General features: G+C 42.9%; 1 protein-coding gene and 1 long non-coding RNA gene across 6 annotated transcripts in view; both read right to left on the minus strand.

Moving 5' to 3' along the window:
- The window catches only part of lrp8 (low density lipoprotein receptor-related protein 8, apolipoprotein e receptor), a 170,545-nt gene that overhangs the window by 87,725 nt on the left and 64,587 nt on the right, over nucleotides 1–18,233 (minus strand). For all 4 annotated transcript variants that reach the window (XM_071486399.1, XM_071486398.1, XM_071486397.1 and 1 more), the window contains exon 3: nucleotides 660–782. In XM_071486399.1, coding sequence (XP_071342500.1) covers nucleotides 660–782 — 123 coding nt within the window. The remainder of the gene's footprint in view (nucleotides 1–659; nucleotides 783–18,233) is intronic.
- On the minus strand, nucleotides 10,905–17,434 carry LOC139626159 (uncharacterized). 2 transcript variants are annotated; one of them, XR_011692132.1, is made up of 3 exons: nucleotides 17,066–17,434; nucleotides 13,311–13,477; nucleotides 10,905–11,648 (listed from the first exon to the last, which is right to left on the minus strand). It is a non-coding gene; the product is annotated as an uncharacterized lncRNA (long non-coding RNA). The 2 variants fall into 2 exon arrangements; XR_011692133.1 differs by lacking the exon at nucleotides 17,066–17,434 and adding an exon at nucleotides 14,139–14,282.

Here is an 18,233-nt window from a genome sequence, read left to right on the forward strand (position 1 = left end):
CACATGTTCATTGTGTGAAAGAAGCAGACATCTTGTCCACTCTTCCATCCTCGATCACCTTGGTCATGGTACGTATGGATGTGCTGCGTCTGACGGTGCAGCCAGAAAAAGCAACTGAAAGGCATTTTCTGAGAAGGCGGTGTGCAAGAGAAAGAGCAGCAGCTGGAACACAACAAAATGTGAAACACTGAGCCCGAGCAACCTTGGGACTGTTTTATGCCTAAGGAAAGGGTGTGTGTGTGTGTGTGTGTGTGTGTGTGGAGGTCATGATAAAAGCAATGACGTCGTGCTGGAGAAAAACATGTATTTTTGCAGACTTTCATTTCATTTAATTTTCATTACCCAGCACGTATATGTAGAGGTTGACACATTTGAAAACATGTCAAATGTGTGTGTTTGTGTGTGTGTGTGTGTGTGTGTGTGTGTGTGTGTGTGTGTGTGTGTGTGTGTGTGTGTGTGTGTGTGGAGGTCAAACAACACAACAGAAATTACTCTAAAAATGATAAAAGCAACAACATCATGCTGGAGAAAAACATGTATTTTTGCAGACTTTCATTTCATTAAAAACATGCATACATGCACCCTGGCTTCATGTGTGGTTTTGTTTGTTTGTGCGTGTTTGTGTGTGTTTGTGTGTGCGTGTCTGGACGGCTACTTACTGCAGATTGCATCAGCCTCGTCTGAACCGTCTGCACACTCTGGCTCCCCATCACAGCGCCACCTAGCAGGAACACACTGTCCATTCTTACAGGCGAAGTCTGTGGTCGCACACGTCTTCTTTGCTGCAGACACAAAGGAGAAATCCAACGGTAAGTCTCAAGGAAAGTGAAAGCAGTGACAGTGTGTTACAGTAGATATTAAGAGGGTATTTAACAGGAAGTGACGGCTGAATGATAATAACAATTAAAAAATACCGTCTGCACAAACTGACAAGTGACCTCTGGGTACTGACTGCAAATACATAACTGCAGCAGGCACTAAGGGAGATACGTCAAAAATGTTATAATCCACTTTACAAAAGCAACAAGACCAGGCAATTAAAATTTAACTTAAGTCAAGAGTAATTCCCAAGCACCAACTTCAAAACCAATTTTCCAGTCCAATTTTAATCTAACCTTCAGCACGCAATGTTTTGATGCAGCCGGCTGCAGGCTGGCGTCTTGATGGTGAGTTCAAGTGCAACTTGTAGCAGGAGGCGTTTGATGAGACAGCCTTCACTGGCGTCTCTTCTTTGAGGTTGAATTCTGTGTGTATGCAACTATTTCCAGCTTGGATGAAAACATTTTTTAGATTTATAGGTCAGTAAATTTGCTGATAAAAGGTGACTAATAAAGATTTACAGTACCGTCTGAAGACTAAATCTGCTAAAAGAGGGCGCGTTGGATACATGTTGCCATGTACTGACTATCTCACATGAACAGTGTAGTACTCCTCAAGTTGTCTGTCTGAACTGGAGCTCAGAGGTTTCGCTCCATTTTAACTAACCCGTGCTCTACCTTCGGAGTCCAGCCCGCTCTTTGCAGAACTGGCTCTGGCTCTGCGTGGCTGTTTCCACATAGCCTACGGACTCCAAAGGTTTTGTGCAGTCACTTTCTCCAAGCAAGAGGAAAATTGAAGCACTTGAGTCTGTCACGGGGAAAGGCAAAAAAAATCCCTCTCCCTGACAGTGAGAGCCACTGAACAAGAGAAAGCACTCGCCTGGCGTGTTAGCAATGCCTTGCCTCGCCGTGATGAAATATACACAGAGGGCGGCTGACAAATGGCAAGAAACTGTGTGTGTGTGTGTGTGTATGAGGCGGTGGTGGTGTCGGGATAATTTTCCTCTGACGAGCAGTGAGAGTAACTGTGACTGCTGCTGCGACATTTCCTTCACGTGAGCCTAGTGTTGAAGCACCTCACCGACCCTCAGTTCAAACCAGCTGAAGGTGGGCAGAGTGCTAAGCTAAAGCACTGGACAGGTGACTGTGAAAATGAATCACGTATGATTTGCTGGAGCTCACTATGCTCCAGTCACCTGTGGTTACTGTCATTTACCGCCAGTGGCACTTTAATTACAGCGTGAGATGGATTTCTAATACGGAAGAATAACAAATAAGGAAGCCTCTGTCAGCTTATATAAACCACCTGACTGTCTGAGATATTGTGTCACCTGTCATTCACTGCATTTCAAGAGGTTCTCTGAATCTGTTTGACTTCCTTATTGTTGAGCCACCCAATTCATTCACGGTAAGGAAATTACATCAATTAAAACTAGAAGAAATAGTATGAAGTTCTGTGAAATGTGCTGACTTGATCTCTTGCCAAGAGTTAGATGAGAAGTTCTGTAAATATGAGGCTAGAGAACAGCAGCAGGTTAGCTTAGCTTAGCATAAAGATTGGAAAAGGGGGTGAACAGCTAACCTGTCTTTCTCCGAGGGTAAAAGAAAATCTACCTATCTACACTTCTAAAGATAATGGCTTACCACGTTGTATCTTATTTGTACTAAATACTGGACTGTAGTTGATCTTCCCATCAAACACATTCCCCACTAAATCAAACTGTTCCTTTAACTTGTGTTAACACAAATTTTCTAAGTGCTATTCAATACAAAATCAAGTGTTATATGCTTTGCTTTTACAATAATTTATCAGAACCATATTAGAGCATTGATTAAAAATAGGGAACCACACAAGGAACTGGTCCAGCCCTGGAACAAGGCTGTGTATTCTACACAGTGCTACTCTACTTAGCAAGGGAAAAGCTAGCAATCATGTTAGCTTGTTGTTTGTGTGTGTAGCCTTGGATGTCCTGTGGTGTGCGGTACAAGGCAGTGTAATGACTGATGGCACAAGTGGGAGCCATAATAATGAAGTACATGCTAGAGGAACTGGCAGCAACGCAGCTGTGAGCAGCAATGCTCTGGCTATGTAGATCTAAATTTATCTATATGGATGATAATGTGAGGCAGATGGAAGAAAAGATAGAGACGACCTCACATTTACACACTCACCAGTGCAAAGTATTGATACTGAGGAGAGAGATAAAAGAAAAAAAGGGATTCTTAAAGACATGAGTGAGATTGTATTGAAGCAGGTGTAGGCCTAGAATAAATGAAAAGCATGTCCCTGGGGATTACGAAGGAGTCAGAGCCAGAGACAAAGGTAAATAGAAAGAGGGGATGGAACAGGGAATAGGGGTACAGAAACGAAAGTCAAGAGGGAAAGAGGTTGTCGAGGTGGGGGTCTAGTGTAATGACATCAGTCTTCACAAAGGGCCAAATAAATCCTCTTTCCTCCTACCAGCATGTTAGCATAAATCCCATCTCTTCCTGTCCAGCCTCCCTGGTTTTTTTCATCAGTCCCTCCATCTCTGCCTACAGCCTGATAACAGAGGCAGCTGTATACAGCGGGCAGTGAAATTCACAATACCATCATCAATACCGTCATCCTGCACCTTCATATCAAACCTTCAATCATATTCAATCCTGAACCATATTCACTAAAACGTATTAATTAAAATAATACAATTCACCTTAGCCTCCTTTTATTCTGGGGGCCAAAGGTATTGAGAAGTTTTTCCTCTGTGATCAAATAAAACACGCTTTTTATTAACCTCAGGTTAGAGGATATTTAGAATACACACACACACACACACACACTTCAACTATCTAGACTCCAGGTTTTGATGAACACATTATGATGATAAAGGAACATTTTATTCATCTGTAGAAACAAAGACATCTCATGAGTTCAGTATGACGGCTTCATTTAAAAATGTCATCCTCCACTGGAAGTATGAAAGTCAGTATTTCAATAAAGCATATTATGGAAAGCTCTTATTATCCATCTTGAAAACTGAGAGTTACATTTATGACAGAGCAGTCGTTTGGGGTTTTGAATGCTGAATGAATAATGACTAGTTATAAGCAAGGATTTTTTTTCATATCCCTCACACAGATATACAGTACAACATTTTAATAATGATGACATAAGCATTTGCATGAAACTTATTTATCTGCTGCAGCAGCCACAGTAACTGACACCGGGAATGAAAAGCCCAATATGAGCTACACAGAGAAAGAGATGGGCAACAATATAGCTACAGCTGCAGATCTACTCTAAATGGTAGACGAATATATAGAGAGGTCATACATACAGGTCAAGTATGTGGACATTCACACTGTAAAATAAAAAAAAAAACTTCACACATGAAAAAGATTTCCTGATTCCCTCTCTCTCTCACTGAAGAGTTGCTGATGCACACACAAACAGCCGCCTCCATTTACATTCTGATGAAACAGGACCTGTCATATGTGAGCGTCATCCATATGGAACAGCCGAAATCTGCCTTATGAGCAGCGAGAGCGATTGTGGAGGAGACCAACACTAGGCAACCATACACACATGCTGTGCACATCCACACACACACACACACACACACACACACACACACACACACACATTTACCTAACCACCACCCGTCCTCCTGCAGTTGAAGCACATTACTTTATTTTTGTCCTCCATGCCCAGAAAGTGATTAATATTCATGTGAAGTAGCAGAAAGACCTGAAGAGCTCGAGCTTTCTCAATAACTGATTCAACCTTCTTCACTTTTCCATCTGACCATAAGATTCTCGTATCTCATCCATTGCTCCACTTCACTCGACTGAGGGATTTGTAGGTTTATGATTCAGAATGCAGTACTGTTCACATGTACAATGGCGTTTATTTTTGCTAAGATTTATTTTGGTAATATGCTCCACTCATTTACTCTCTTTACTCCAGTGGTTTCCAACCTGTGGGCCACAAAGGTATTTCAAGTGGGCCGACAAAACATTTGCACAACAGTACAATTTTGGTAAAAATATGGAATTACACAAAAAATTATATATAAACAAAATTATCTTTAAAAACATTAGAAATGTTTACATTCACTCCTTTTGTGTACTATATTTATCTTTCCTTCCTATTCCTGCCTATCCCTGTGATAAGCCAATAGGAACTTTGCTACTGTTTGCTATCTCAGTCCGATTACATTAATGATTACAGCCATGGCAAAAACTTTAGTCTCTAAATAGATAGCTGGTTAGAAAGAATCAAGAGACAGATGGTGAATCAACAACTGACCCCCCCCCCCCCTTCAAACAAAAAAGAAAACAGAACTTTTCCTTTGTTCAATCACTATTATCAAAATATGAATGGGGGCCATGAGTTGGAGAAGGTTGTGAACCACTGCTTTACTCATTTATTCATCAGGGGAAAAAATACTCATTGATTAACATCAATTTGATGAATGTGTCAGATTGAACCAGACTGTAAAACACTAAACTTCAATAAAAAGAATAAAAAAATAAGAATTTAGATGATCTCTCCTCTGATCTCTGCATCAGTGGTTCCAAACCTTTTCCAGGTAATGGCCCACTTGAAAATCTTAAAAATATTGGTGACCTACATCTGACCCGCATCTGACCCCGTAATAATACAGAGGCCAACCAATAAAAACGACTGAGCATTAAGGACTGAACTGACAGCAGGGGACGCTCAGTTTTCTTTTTGTTTGACGGGGGGGGGGATCACTTGTCAATTCACCATCTGTCCCTCGACTCTCTTTCCTTTTAATTCTTCCTGTTGCTAACCAGCTATCTATTTTGTTGCAACAGGTTTTGTCGTAGGTGTATCTTTTAGCGCACAATCAGACTGAGACAGCAAAGTACATGAAGTGGACCTGCAGTGACGACATAAAAGTTCCTATCATTAGCGACCCCAGTGGGCCCTCGCCCACAGGTTAGGAACCACAGCTTCTACATGAATATTAGACCTTTACAGGGTCACACAGGGTCAAACCATTAAAATAATGCATGGGAGTGACCGTGTGGGCGGGGCCACCAGACACATTCAGGATTAAATGTGCCGCTGCTGTCTATAGACATACTGTGTTAATCTTCTGCTGACGTTCAACTAATGTCACGCTCCAGGGACCACCATGATCAATAAGTGACTAAGATGACCTACTGATGTTCATATGGCCTCCACACCACCCACACACACACACACACACACACTGGACACCTCTTAGGATTCTTTCCCACACACTCCTGACGCCATGATTTGAGCCGCTGTCGTTTGACCTGTGAGCAGGTGAAGGTCAGCGCCTTCCTCCCATTCATTCAATTTCCACACTCCATTACACACACACATACACACACACAGAATGAAAGGGAAATGGAAATAAAACATCCAACTGCACAATAATGTGTGTCACCTGTAATTAGGATCTGTTGACTGCAGCCCCTGAAATGTTGATCCGCTCCAACAACAACAGCCTCAAACAGACAATGGTGCTGCAGAGATCAGACTCAGACAATCAGACTGTTTTTAAGAGTCAGACATAAATGACAAAAGATTTGTAGGACATTTTCAGACATTTAGGAGCTCTGCTTAATTTTCATTTTGATTGTGTGGATTCAGATACAATGCAAAAAGAATTTTCATCTTGCTCTATTCAAGAGTATTATCACCCGCTGGAGTGTTTATTGGCTATCAAGAGCAAATGGATGTGTTCCCAAGCTGACAGTAGATGTGTTTGCTGTAACAACAGACACCGGCTGTTTGTGTGGGGCGCACGTCTGTGCAGCTTTATACGTGCAAGTGACAGAGAATCATCATCGGTAAACATTTCTGTAACGTACCAGGAAGTTCCTGGAGGTAATCTCTGACATGAGCTTGTATCTTAATAAAATATATGTGTCTTTCTATCTATATTACAATGCACCTGAATGTTGCTCAACTATTAAAAAAAAAGAAAAGAAACGCATAAATTCTGCAAAATGGCACTTTTCTGTTTGCTACATCTCTGTAATTACAACTAAAAATCCTTCTAAACCAACTCTGTCCAAACTTCTACCCAGACTGAACAATAAGATTCATCCTCGCCACGGCCTGTGAGTTCAGCAAGCCGGAGAAATCCGGTTTTAAATTACTAGTGTGTTAGATTTAACACACTACCAAGGAGGAAAATGGGGAAAGTATTTTATGTACATGAAATCTGGAGAAAAGCTGCAGTAACCATGTTGCACTGCTCAGATTTTTTATTACCTACAGTACACTACATGCTGGATGTGTGTGTGTGTGTGTACTTGTACTTGCTACATAGTAAGGACCAAAAAAGTATTTTACTAACAGAGTGAGGACATTTTGGGAAAGTGAGGACATTTTGGCCGGTCCTCACTTTTTGAGACACCTTCAAATCACATTTTGAGGGTTAAGACTTGGTTTTAGAGTTATGGTTAGAATTAGGTTTAGGTTAAGGTTTGGGTCAGGGTTAGGGTAAGGCACTCAGTTGTGATGGTTAAGGTTAGGGTAAGGGGCTAGGGAATGCATTATGTCAATGAGTGTCCTCACAAAGATAGAAGTACAAGTATGTGCGTGCGTGTGTGTGTGTGTGTGTGTGTGTGTGTGTGTGTGTTCACCTATTAGCATATAAGAGTAAAGTCCAAACTCACTCCACAGTCCTCACTTTTAAGTTGCTTTTGATGGAAGCCAAATGAGTAAATGTTCATGTAAATGTAGTCAGATGACTGAAAAAGACCATGAATTTCGCTATTGAGTGAAATTGAAATTATTTCTCCAGTGTAGTCACATCTGCAGTGTAAAGTTGAAAAGGGTTCACACTGAACAAAGACCGTCTGTGCACACTGATGATTACGAAAATGAACTTCAGCCTGTGCAGTTGGAGTTAAAATCTAGCCCATTGAAAAGTGTTTAATTTGCATTATTCTGAGAATTACATGAAACTCAGCTAAAGTCTAAATGGCACATTATAAGATACTAGTTATTTTTTATTTTTTATTTTTTCAAAGCAGGGAAATTCTTCTTTTAAAGTTAAAGGTATTAATCGGGAAACAGTGCACAGCCAGTTGTAGCACAAACACATTTCTTGAAACGCCATACATTAAAAACAAACAGCACAGAAAAGAGAACAATAGTACACCGTGTCTCTGGCTGTTCAGTCTTCAGAGCACCCAGGACAGAGCGAGTAAAAGGAGCAAAGGGAGAAAAATGAGAGTCAGACAAAGGAGAGCAAGAGGGAGAGAGAGAGTGGGAGAAAGGGGAGAGGAAATAGATGGTCTCCCACATTGTTGTGATCGGCTAAAGAGCCAAAGTACGAAGTGTGTCAGTGGAGGGAAAGAGGCCGTTCATCAGTGCACAGAGGTTAAAGCACAACTTATGAGGGAGTGGGGGAACACTCCATGAATAGCATGTGTGTTTGTGTGTCTGTGTGTCTGTGTGTGTGCGAGCAGGAAACAGAGAGAGTGATGGAGAAAAGTGGACGAGTATAATATTGGTCTGTTGAGGAGATTAAAGGCCTGTCCAGTTCCCCAGTAATTAGAGACAGACAGATATTGTGGGGAAGGGCTCAGAGTAAAACAAAGCACCGTGCAGCTGAAACAGGACTGAGCTGTAGGTAATGGACAGTGGGGACGAGTGTGATGTAGCATTTCGTTTTCCAGTAATAAGCTTGAACTTTCCCACTTTTTGATTCAGCTAACTTGAATACCAACAGGCTGCGTGTGGTCCATCCACAAAGCGGAGAAACAAAGAAATAATGAACGCATGATCCACCCATTGATTGATTGGAAGTGAAAGGGCAACTGAAAGGTCGGCGCAAATACAAAGTTTCCCAAACTCTTCAAAGCCCGGACATCTGAACTAATCTGTGGTGAGAATCAGCCAAACATTGATTATCGTCAGACCTGAATGAGAACATGCTTTAATAGAAAACATTCATTTGAGTTTTGAGTGAAGACCGAAACTCTAAGATGGTCACAGGTGTGTAGGTGTGTGTGCACATCTGACTCTGGCAACCGCGTACACACACACACTACAAAGGCTGGAGATGTGAAGGAAACTCACGGACCGGCAGTCCAGACAGCTGGCCGGATCAAATACACTTATATTATGCTCCTCACAGCACATCAAATACCATCCACAGGTTCAAAGGAGCTTGTTAGCATTTCATGATCTCCTCTCTGGACGCCGGAGAGTCAGGCCTACAAGGCAAGATGTAGATTCCAGATTTCTGAGACAAAACCGCGACTGAATCGTAAACGAGGTGAGCAGAGTTGAGCGGGAGTCGGAGCGCAGGGGCCCGGCTGACAGTTGCATCATGTGAAGGAGGAGGATTCACCTGAGGCGCAGTGTGTGGAGGATGAAAGAGACGGTGGCAAGAACTGAGATCCTGACAACTTACATTTTTATTCACAGAGAATAAATTGATCCAGAGAGCTGACGTTGTCCATACTGACAACGCATGGTTGAGTAGTGGACTGAATGAAAACTGTTTTATACTTCCCATACTGTAACTGTCACGTTGGTTTTATTGTGTTATTTGTACTAGTTTTCATATTATTTATACCTCTTGTCAAAAGACTGCCACACTGTAGCTTGTTTTTTGGGTTTAAACTGATTCATACTCTTTTATGTAGAATATTTCAAGTACCTACAGTATAAATAACCATATGATAATAAACCTCTATAGCTGTACTAAGCCTCACTAGCCTATATAAATGTACACTACATATTAAAGAGTTTCATTTTTATGAGTTTATTTTACTGCCCTATATAAACAGCTTGAAAATACCTGTGTCCAATGGAGTTTCTGTTTTTTATCGTTCACGCTCCACTGCTGTAATGACATAATTTCTCTCTGGGACCAATAAAGTAGTCTGTCAATAGCGAAATCCTTCAGTTTCCCCCCACTTGGCACCCCCACAGACACCTGCCTGGAGCCAGAGTGGTGCAGGCAGGTGCAGCCTTGCTTTAAAGAAATAAATGGCTTCCTTTAATTTGGCAAATGAAGAATTGTGCAAAAACAAAGCACGGGACAAAATCCTTTGTGGAGGTAATGCACATATGACACTACTGCAGAGGTTCATCTGTGTGTCTGTGTGCGCTCATCAATCGGTTCGTACCTCCGCTCTTCATCTCTTCGACAGGTTGCACCACTTTCTCTGTCGCCTCAGCTTTCAGAGAGAAATGTGAAGATCCTTTGTGCAATTCACTTTGCTGTGGTGGGGATTAACATAAGAAGCTGTGGTGCAGAATAATGATACACAATTTGAATTATTCTACCATTAACTTTCTAGTCACTGGTAATACAACATTACCTAATTGCACAAAACGCACACATGCAAGGAATCAGTGGAGGAAACGCACACATTTCAAACATCCTGTTCGCCCTGCAGCCTGCTCTCTCTTTGCTCACACTGGAAAGAATAATTAAAGGCACACCCTTGGAGTCAGCCATGTTTGCCCAACTCCTCGACCAAATATTAGTACTCTGAAATGATTGCTTAATTCATGTTTGTCCTACTGAACATTTCCTTCCTCTGTTACCTGTTGGACATGTGAGGAGAGTCTGAGGTGCATCACTATTGAACCAACCTGCCCTTAAGTCAGAAATGTGACTGCTGGTCCTGATTTAAAGCTCCTGACTTTTAGATTGAATACAGGCAAGGACAGGAAATGTATTGTCTGAAAGATCAACCTGTCTCTGTCTGAAAAACTTTCCCTGCCTCACTGTGTGTCACCTCTAGAGAAGCAGAAACTTTAGCACATTTCTTCCTCGTACTGTCTGTACAGGCATCATAGCACAAAATGACTTCATACTCCACGAAGCCGTCGGCCTTGAGCCATGTTAAACTGCATAGAACCATCTTGCAATGATGATTGCTTATTCTGAATCAAACTGAAGTTGACCAGTTTAGCTTTTTTTTCTCATTTATTTTGGATGGCCGCCGTCCTCTTGGCTCTGTCTTGTTCGCAGATCCCTGGATTTGAACTCCCAGAATGATGCCGTCTGCATCAGCCACATGCCAAAGCCTAAGACCTCCCAAAATCCTGTCACATCCTGGGTCGCTGACCCTCACTCCTCCTTACATAAGCGAGGTATTACAGCTCTGCAAAGCAGCTTAGAAGTGGAAGGAACAAGCATGACAATAGAAAAAGTAAAAGAAGAAGAAGAAAGAGGAGATGAAGCTACAGGGTCTATAGGTGAAGATCAGAGACAGAATAACGAGGACAAACAGTTGATGAAAAAGTATCAGTCTCTTTATTAATTTCCCCTTTTACATTACAGTCTATACACGTACTTTCTCTTAAACCCCCCTCTTCCTTTTCTTGCTCTTTTCTCACCTTGTGCCCCCTCCCACTCTCCCTTTTGCAAAGTCCACATCCACTGTCACCACACATGCACCTCAGAAATTCCTCTTTCCCTTTCATAGTTCCTTTCTTTTCTTTTCTTTTCTTTCTTTCTTCCTGCTCTCTTAACCCCCCTCTCTTCTCGGATGTCGTGTGTCTGGAAGGCTTTTATCAAGCTGTTGAGACAAACAAACGTGAGTGTATTTATTGTGGTGAGGGTGAGTGGATATCTCGTCACGGAGATCAGAGAGCAGCAGCTTTGTCCGCTGCGCCGCGTTAGCTTCAGAGACTGCTAATTAAGCAGCGGCTCAGAAAAGGGCCATTGTGGGAGGACATGGAGAGGGAACCTCGTTGTTGCTTTTACAGCATGAAGCCGATCAGTCCTTCAAACGGTGGCGTCAGACATTCAAACGAGCTGAGCAGCACCGTACTCATTCAGTCAGGAAATCATAACTGGTGCTGCCCAATACCTGTGATAGAAAACATTTCCATATAAATAGCTGCCAGTTCCTGTTATTCTACATTTTTCACTCACTGATAAAACAACAGGATGAACCAAGTTCGTGTCAGGTTTTCCCTTTGCAAAGGTCAACAGGACTTCACAGGACTGAACATACGGTCTCAACAAATGTTAAAACAAACTGTTATTTCAAAAGAAAACCAGAGACGAATAATAAAGAAATGGAAACATTTTTCTACAAGAATTCTATTGTATTCTGTTGTATTCAGATGTATTATATTGTATTCATTGTAACTAAACTGAATTAAATGATGCAAAATGACATAATCATTAGCCGACCAGTCCTCCAACCTGAAATACCACACGGGTCATTTTTCTCAACCCTCTGATACGACCCATCGGAGTGTCTCCTGAAATAGCTTTGGTTGTCATGGTTACAATAATACACATGCCGACTATGGTGAGAGTACCTTCCTTTGTCACCATGGTTACTACAATAGTTGGTCAGGTTTAGGAAAAGATCGTGATTCAGGTTGAAATAAGACGATCTTTGTTGTCATGGTTTAATTTTGTGGAACGGTCATGGATAAGAGAAACAACATAAACTGCTGCTCTCACATGGGAATCGAACACCGCTCTCCTGTGTCACATCCCCTGTGCTTTGTTGACTCATCCATCCACCACAACCTCCTCCTGACATGGACGTTGTCGCTCTGTAAACTACATCACCGCACTTTTCCCTTCGCTCCGGCCGTAACCGCTGCAGCCACAGACGACCTACGGGCTCTTTTTCTCATGTGTGGATGCAGTTCGGTTCTTCAGGATTTGTTAAGACCTGTATCAATAGGGTCATTACAAACAACACCAACTGACCAAGAACAGATAAAAGAGGCTGCTGAAGGCACATGTGGTGTGTGTGTGTGTGTGTGTGTGTGTGTGTGTACTTGTACTTGCTACATAGTAAGGACCAAAAAAAGTATTTTACTAACAGAGTGAGGATATTTTGGGAAAGTGAGGACATTTTGGCCGGTCCTCACTTTTTGAGACACCTTAAAATCACATTTTGAGGGTTAAGACTTGGTTTTAGAGTTATGGTTAGAATTAGGTTTAGGTTTAGGTTAAGGTTAGGGTCAGGGTTTAGGGTAAGGCACTCAGTTGTGATGGTTAAGGTTAGGGTAAGGGGCTAGGGAATGTATTATGTCAATGAGTGTCCTCACAAAGATAGAAGTACAAGTATGTGTGGGTGTGTGTGTGTGTGTGAATGAGTGGGGGTATTTTAATAGGTGTGTGCTGATACTGTATGGGCATGTGTGTGTGTGATGGTATTATTTTTCAAGCGGTAGGGGAGACTATGAGGTCATATCCTGCTGCTTCAGTACTTCTCATTAGAAGTGACATATGCACAGAGAAACCTCAGCGTTGCTAAACTACACACACACACACACACACACACACACACACTACAAATCCCCCTAACACCAGGCCATCTGGGTGACATCCGGCTCTCAGACTTGACCTGCATTGATTTATTAAACACTGACAGTAACACCAGCCCTGTTACTTCCACACACACACACACACACACACACACACACACACACACACAGGCTTCACCCCCTCCCCCATCTCCCACCCCCGACTCTCCAATCTCATCAGACTGTCAGACACTCACTTTCCGAGACAGGGTCATCGTTTTAATGATATCTGCCATCAATCCCTCAGCGCTCTACTCCCGTCACATGCAAAGACTGCACGGCTCTGCATTCACCAGGGCGCCGTCAGGGCTGTTTGACTGATGTCGTCACGGGCAGAGGGAAATCAGGAAGCGGCTGCGTGCGGCTGAGGAGTTTAAGGGGGCGAGTGAGAGTGCTGCATGCATTCTGTATGATCATAAATATCTTTTGATTTAACTGGAGACTGTACTCAACGGCACAGATTCTGTTGCTGTTGAATGTAAATAACTGAGCGGCTCCAGAAACAGTTAGAAAAATGCATTAACAGCTTTTCTTTCCTTTCCTAACAATAATGTGAAGATGCTAAATTATGTCAAAACGACCCCAACACAACAGCTGCCTCCACACATCAGGAGACCCATTGATCTGTACACACACACACACACACACACACACCTCACCTACTAAGACTTTCACTCACTCACACACACACACACACACACACACACACAGATACTGTAGCATAAATGTCCCATTGGGCCCATAAAACCTGTGTGATGCTTGGGGGGAGGGGATATACAGTATATGAAACCTCAGTTAGGGCCAACCTCTTTGTGGCCAGCAGACATGGACACACACAAACACACACAGTGCACAACAGTATCTGCTCTGTGTGTGTGTGTGCATGTTTTGTAAAGTGCACCGTGAAGAGAGGAGGCCACTGAATCCAGCTTTTCAAACCTCAAACCCTGTGCTGACAACTGCATAAAGACAATCCATCTATCAATTAAAAAAAAAAAAAAAAATCAACATAAATGATTAATAACCTTGATGGTCGTGGTAATTTAATTCCCAATTAACAACCAGTGGCAATCACACCCTGTACACCCAGACAGTCCCGCTCCAGCGGCAAAATAAAAAAATCAAAAACTCTGCTCTGTGATTATTCTGCTGGTGAGTGACTGACTAACAAAGGCAGCCCCCCCCCCCCCTACCAAAAACAAAAAAGAAAAAGCAAAACAACGTCCCCGCTGGTCGCATGAATCGATGCTCGCTGTGAGCCTCGTAATTCCCCTCCAGTGGCCCTGCACTTCCACCGCCGCCATTCAGGCCCCGAACCGCGCACACGCCGCTCGGCCCACACCACAAATTACTTCTGGGCTTATTATCAACAAAAAAAAAAAAATCAGCACTCGCCAGAGGGAGTGGCTGGGGGGGGGGGCTCCCGACAAAGAGAGGGACAAATTTCTCCCGCTGCTGACAAGCAAAAAAAAAAATTCATTTCAATCACAAATCATCGCCGCCGCTTTGAAGCGAGGACAGCGCCTAGGAAAGGAAGCGAGGGGAGCTAATATTTGCCAAGGTGACAGAGAGGAATAAAAGAATCCCAGCCTGCTGTGTTGCAGTGCTCACAGCCTCCAGAGGCGATGGTGGAATGCGATTATTCCTCGGTGACACACTGACCCCGCCTCCTCTGTGCTCCCAGCGGAACCAAACACTGTCCACGGCCCCGCGTCTTTTGTCTCCGCCGCCACCCTCATTCGTTCGGCCGCTCCCTCTGCACCCCTCCCCTGCTGCCACTGTCGCCCTCTCCCTCCTTCTCTCCCTCCCTCCCGCCCCCTCTTCCCTTTGGCAAACAGCCAGTTGTCCCCTTCCTTTGTCTGCTTTGTTTGTGATCACTGATTAGAAAAATAAATAATAAAAAAAAAACACCTATTGGATGAGCCTGGATGAAAGGACTGTGGTCTGAATTGGGAGTGAATAGGAAACCCCCAGTGGGAGAAGCCTCAATATGATTAAAAAAATATATATATCTGAGTTTGAGGATGTAATAGAAAAGTGATAGATAGATATCCTGTGTGTAGACGTGTCAGAAATAACGATGAAGATGGTGAGTTTCAGGAAAAGACAGAAGGGTTCGGATTTATGTAGATCTGTGTGTTGTACTTAGAAAACAAAGATCTGTATGACAGTTAACAGTGAAACAATTTGTTTCAGTAACACAACTTATTCATTTCTCTCCCTGCACCTTTCCAACAACTGTAAGGAATTTGTTTAATGCTTAAAAAACATTAATGCACTTTTGTTGAGCGCAGTTCCACCAAAACAACAAAAAAAACAAGACAATGTAAAGTAAATAATAACAAAATGACACAATGCTTTTTTAAGATAGTTAAAAGTTGTCAGTGTTTTTGTTTCTTTTAAAGTTATAATGATTATTTAATGATCTGTTTCCTGCCCTTTTGTTAATACAGGTGTTAGGCACAAAGTCAACAAGGCTCAAGGTCTCACCAGTAACAACAATGTCTTATTTGTTTGTTTTTAAAGCGATTTAAGAATTTGCGCTTTTATTTGACAGTGTAGATAAACAGGAAATGCAGGGGGGAGAGAGAGTACGCTCAACTAGTGGGTCGCCCCAAAATATTATCTTTAATGTTTTCAGAGAGGTTTGAAAGTGGGGAACAAAAATCTGATTACATATGGAAGGCTATTCAAAATGATGAGGGGGAATAGAAAGCAGAAGAAATTAAACACAAATGTGAACAAAGTGTGAACATTGTTCCCTCGAGTGCGAGTGACAAACTTAACGACTTTTCCCCAACAGGGCCGACGGCGGCTCGGTCATCGCTGTGACTCACTGATGCCAGAGCTTCCTCTTTAGAGCTCCGCCCCTAATGTCCCGAGCAGGTTTACACCGTCAGAGTAATCATGTTTTTCCAGCTAATCCCTTTAAGGCCTACATGTCCCATCATCATCGACTGCATGAATGAAATTACACAATGACTAAGCTCTTTCCATTGGCCCATAAAGCTGCTTGATTTGGGAACATTAGGAGTGAGGGAAGAAAGGGATGTTTTGGGGGGGGGGGGGATCATTTGACACAGCCTTTGTTGCGGCTTATGAATCATCATACTCTGTAAGCTGGCCAAATGAGCTCGTCTGGTTGGTATAATCTCATGATGTCTCAACTTTGAACGGGGCGGCCGCTGGGAGTGGCCTGCGGTAACTTAATTCACATCACAGCGTGTTAGGATTTGACTCTCAAATATAAAGATTAACAACTGATACGGCTGCTTGATACAAGAATGCTAACCGTTCGCTGTCACCAAATTTTAGTTTGGCAAGTATTACTGAGTATGCAAAAGATGTAAACCATAAAAAAAAACTTTTCATGGTGATGGAGCCTCTCTGGAACAAGATTAATCATGATGAGTCAATCAGTAAAAGCTACTTGCTGTACTCAGGTAAAATTAGCAACATTATCATGTTTCTTGCTGGTCAAACATCAATACTAAATATTTTTATCACAGTCCAAAGCTTGCAAAGCCTTTCAAATAAAGTATAATTCACCAGGTTAAGGAGAAGCACACTGAAGTAACAGATGAGTGTTTGTTATTGTACAGTATATATGTGCAAATGCGCATATATATTAAGTATAAAATTGTTTTTATTTAAAGAGCTAGAAAAGATTACTAACTGCTTCTCTGGTATCTGTAGGCATTTGCTGATTTTACATAACTTAAAAATAAAAATGTTCTCTCCGAGTTCCTGTCTTGTGGGTAATTACTTTAAATTTACCACAAGGAATGAGGAAAGTTTTTCTCCTCATTTTTAACAATGCTCAGCAGCCCTCTGCTCACGGCTGCTATCTAACTGAAGCGTAAAACCATCTGCAAAACACTTCCACAAAACACATCAGTGAGGATGTTGCCACAGATGAGCATGTTTTGGTCCTAAAGTGACCTAAAGTTACCTCTCGCTGTGTGGTTCTTTTTAATCATCGTGGGTATCAGGGGCACGTTTGTGAAGTAACCGCTCTCCCACTTCCTCCTCCTGCATGCTTCCCAGTCACCTAGGTGTAACCACGGATACCCCGGGCCACCGGAATACAAATACAACCGAGACACTCGCCTCTCAGCGCCATTACTACACACACACACACACACACACACACACACACACAAATCCTAAAGCACCATGTCTTCTACCCTGTTCAACTGTCTCTCACAACATCCCCCTTCATTAACTGTTTCTCTTTTTTTAGGCACGAATGGCTCAGTTTTAAAAAAACAGGACAGTGGGGAACTTTTCTGATTCTGCTAAATGAACAATGTGATGGATTATGTAGCATTTTAGCCAACACCCCCTATCTATGACCACTGGGGTGATGAGTGTGGGACATATTTCCACAAGAACTCCTCCTGGATCTATATCTCCACCTATCTGTCTGATTCTACTCATGTGTGTGTGCTGCGGTTAGGGTGGTGGTGGTGGTGGTGGTGGTGGTGGTGGGTGCCCTTTGATTGCTTTGAAAAACCCCAGGGGGGCTTGATGAAAGGGCCCCCAGCAGGTGCTCCTGGCCACAGAACACAATGGTGGAACAGCTACTGGCCGAAGCAGCAGAAAAAAGCGGTGCCAGGAGGGCGGAGGGTGAAGGGCAGAGGGTGGGTGTCGGGTGGTGGTGGGGTGGGCAGGGCTTTGGAGCCAGCAGTGTGCGGGCACGGCTTTTTCGGTGGTGGCGAACAAAGCCAAGCTCTTCATAGCCATCCAGAGATGCAAATTGGTCTTCATGAAAGTTTCACACTTGGCTTCCAGCGAACAAAATGGAAATGCTGGCTCCTTGGCTCCAACTGTCGGTAACACCCCCAGCCTCTGTCCTCTTTCACTGCTTGCAACTGGCAGTTCTTAGACGAACAGCAAGGTGAGCACACACATCCACTCACATACAGTGACATTTGCACACATACTGGGCATGTGCATCCACAGTAACACACACACACACACACACACACACACACACACACACACACACACACACACACACACACACACACACACACACACCACACACACCCCTCCAGGCCCAGCTTTCTTTCCACTGGCTGTTTTTTTTTGATCCAGTGTCCCACAGGGGAGCTTGC

This window comes from Trachinotus anak, unplaced genomic scaffold (genome assembly GCF_046630095.1).
Source record: "Trachinotus anak isolate AG129_WGS33_773 ecotype Australia unplaced genomic scaffold, CSIRO_AGI_Tana_v1 ptg000010l, whole genome shotgun sequence".
NCBI classification, from domain to species: Eukaryota; Metazoa; Chordata; class Actinopteri; order Carangiformes; family Carangidae; genus Trachinotus; species Trachinotus anak.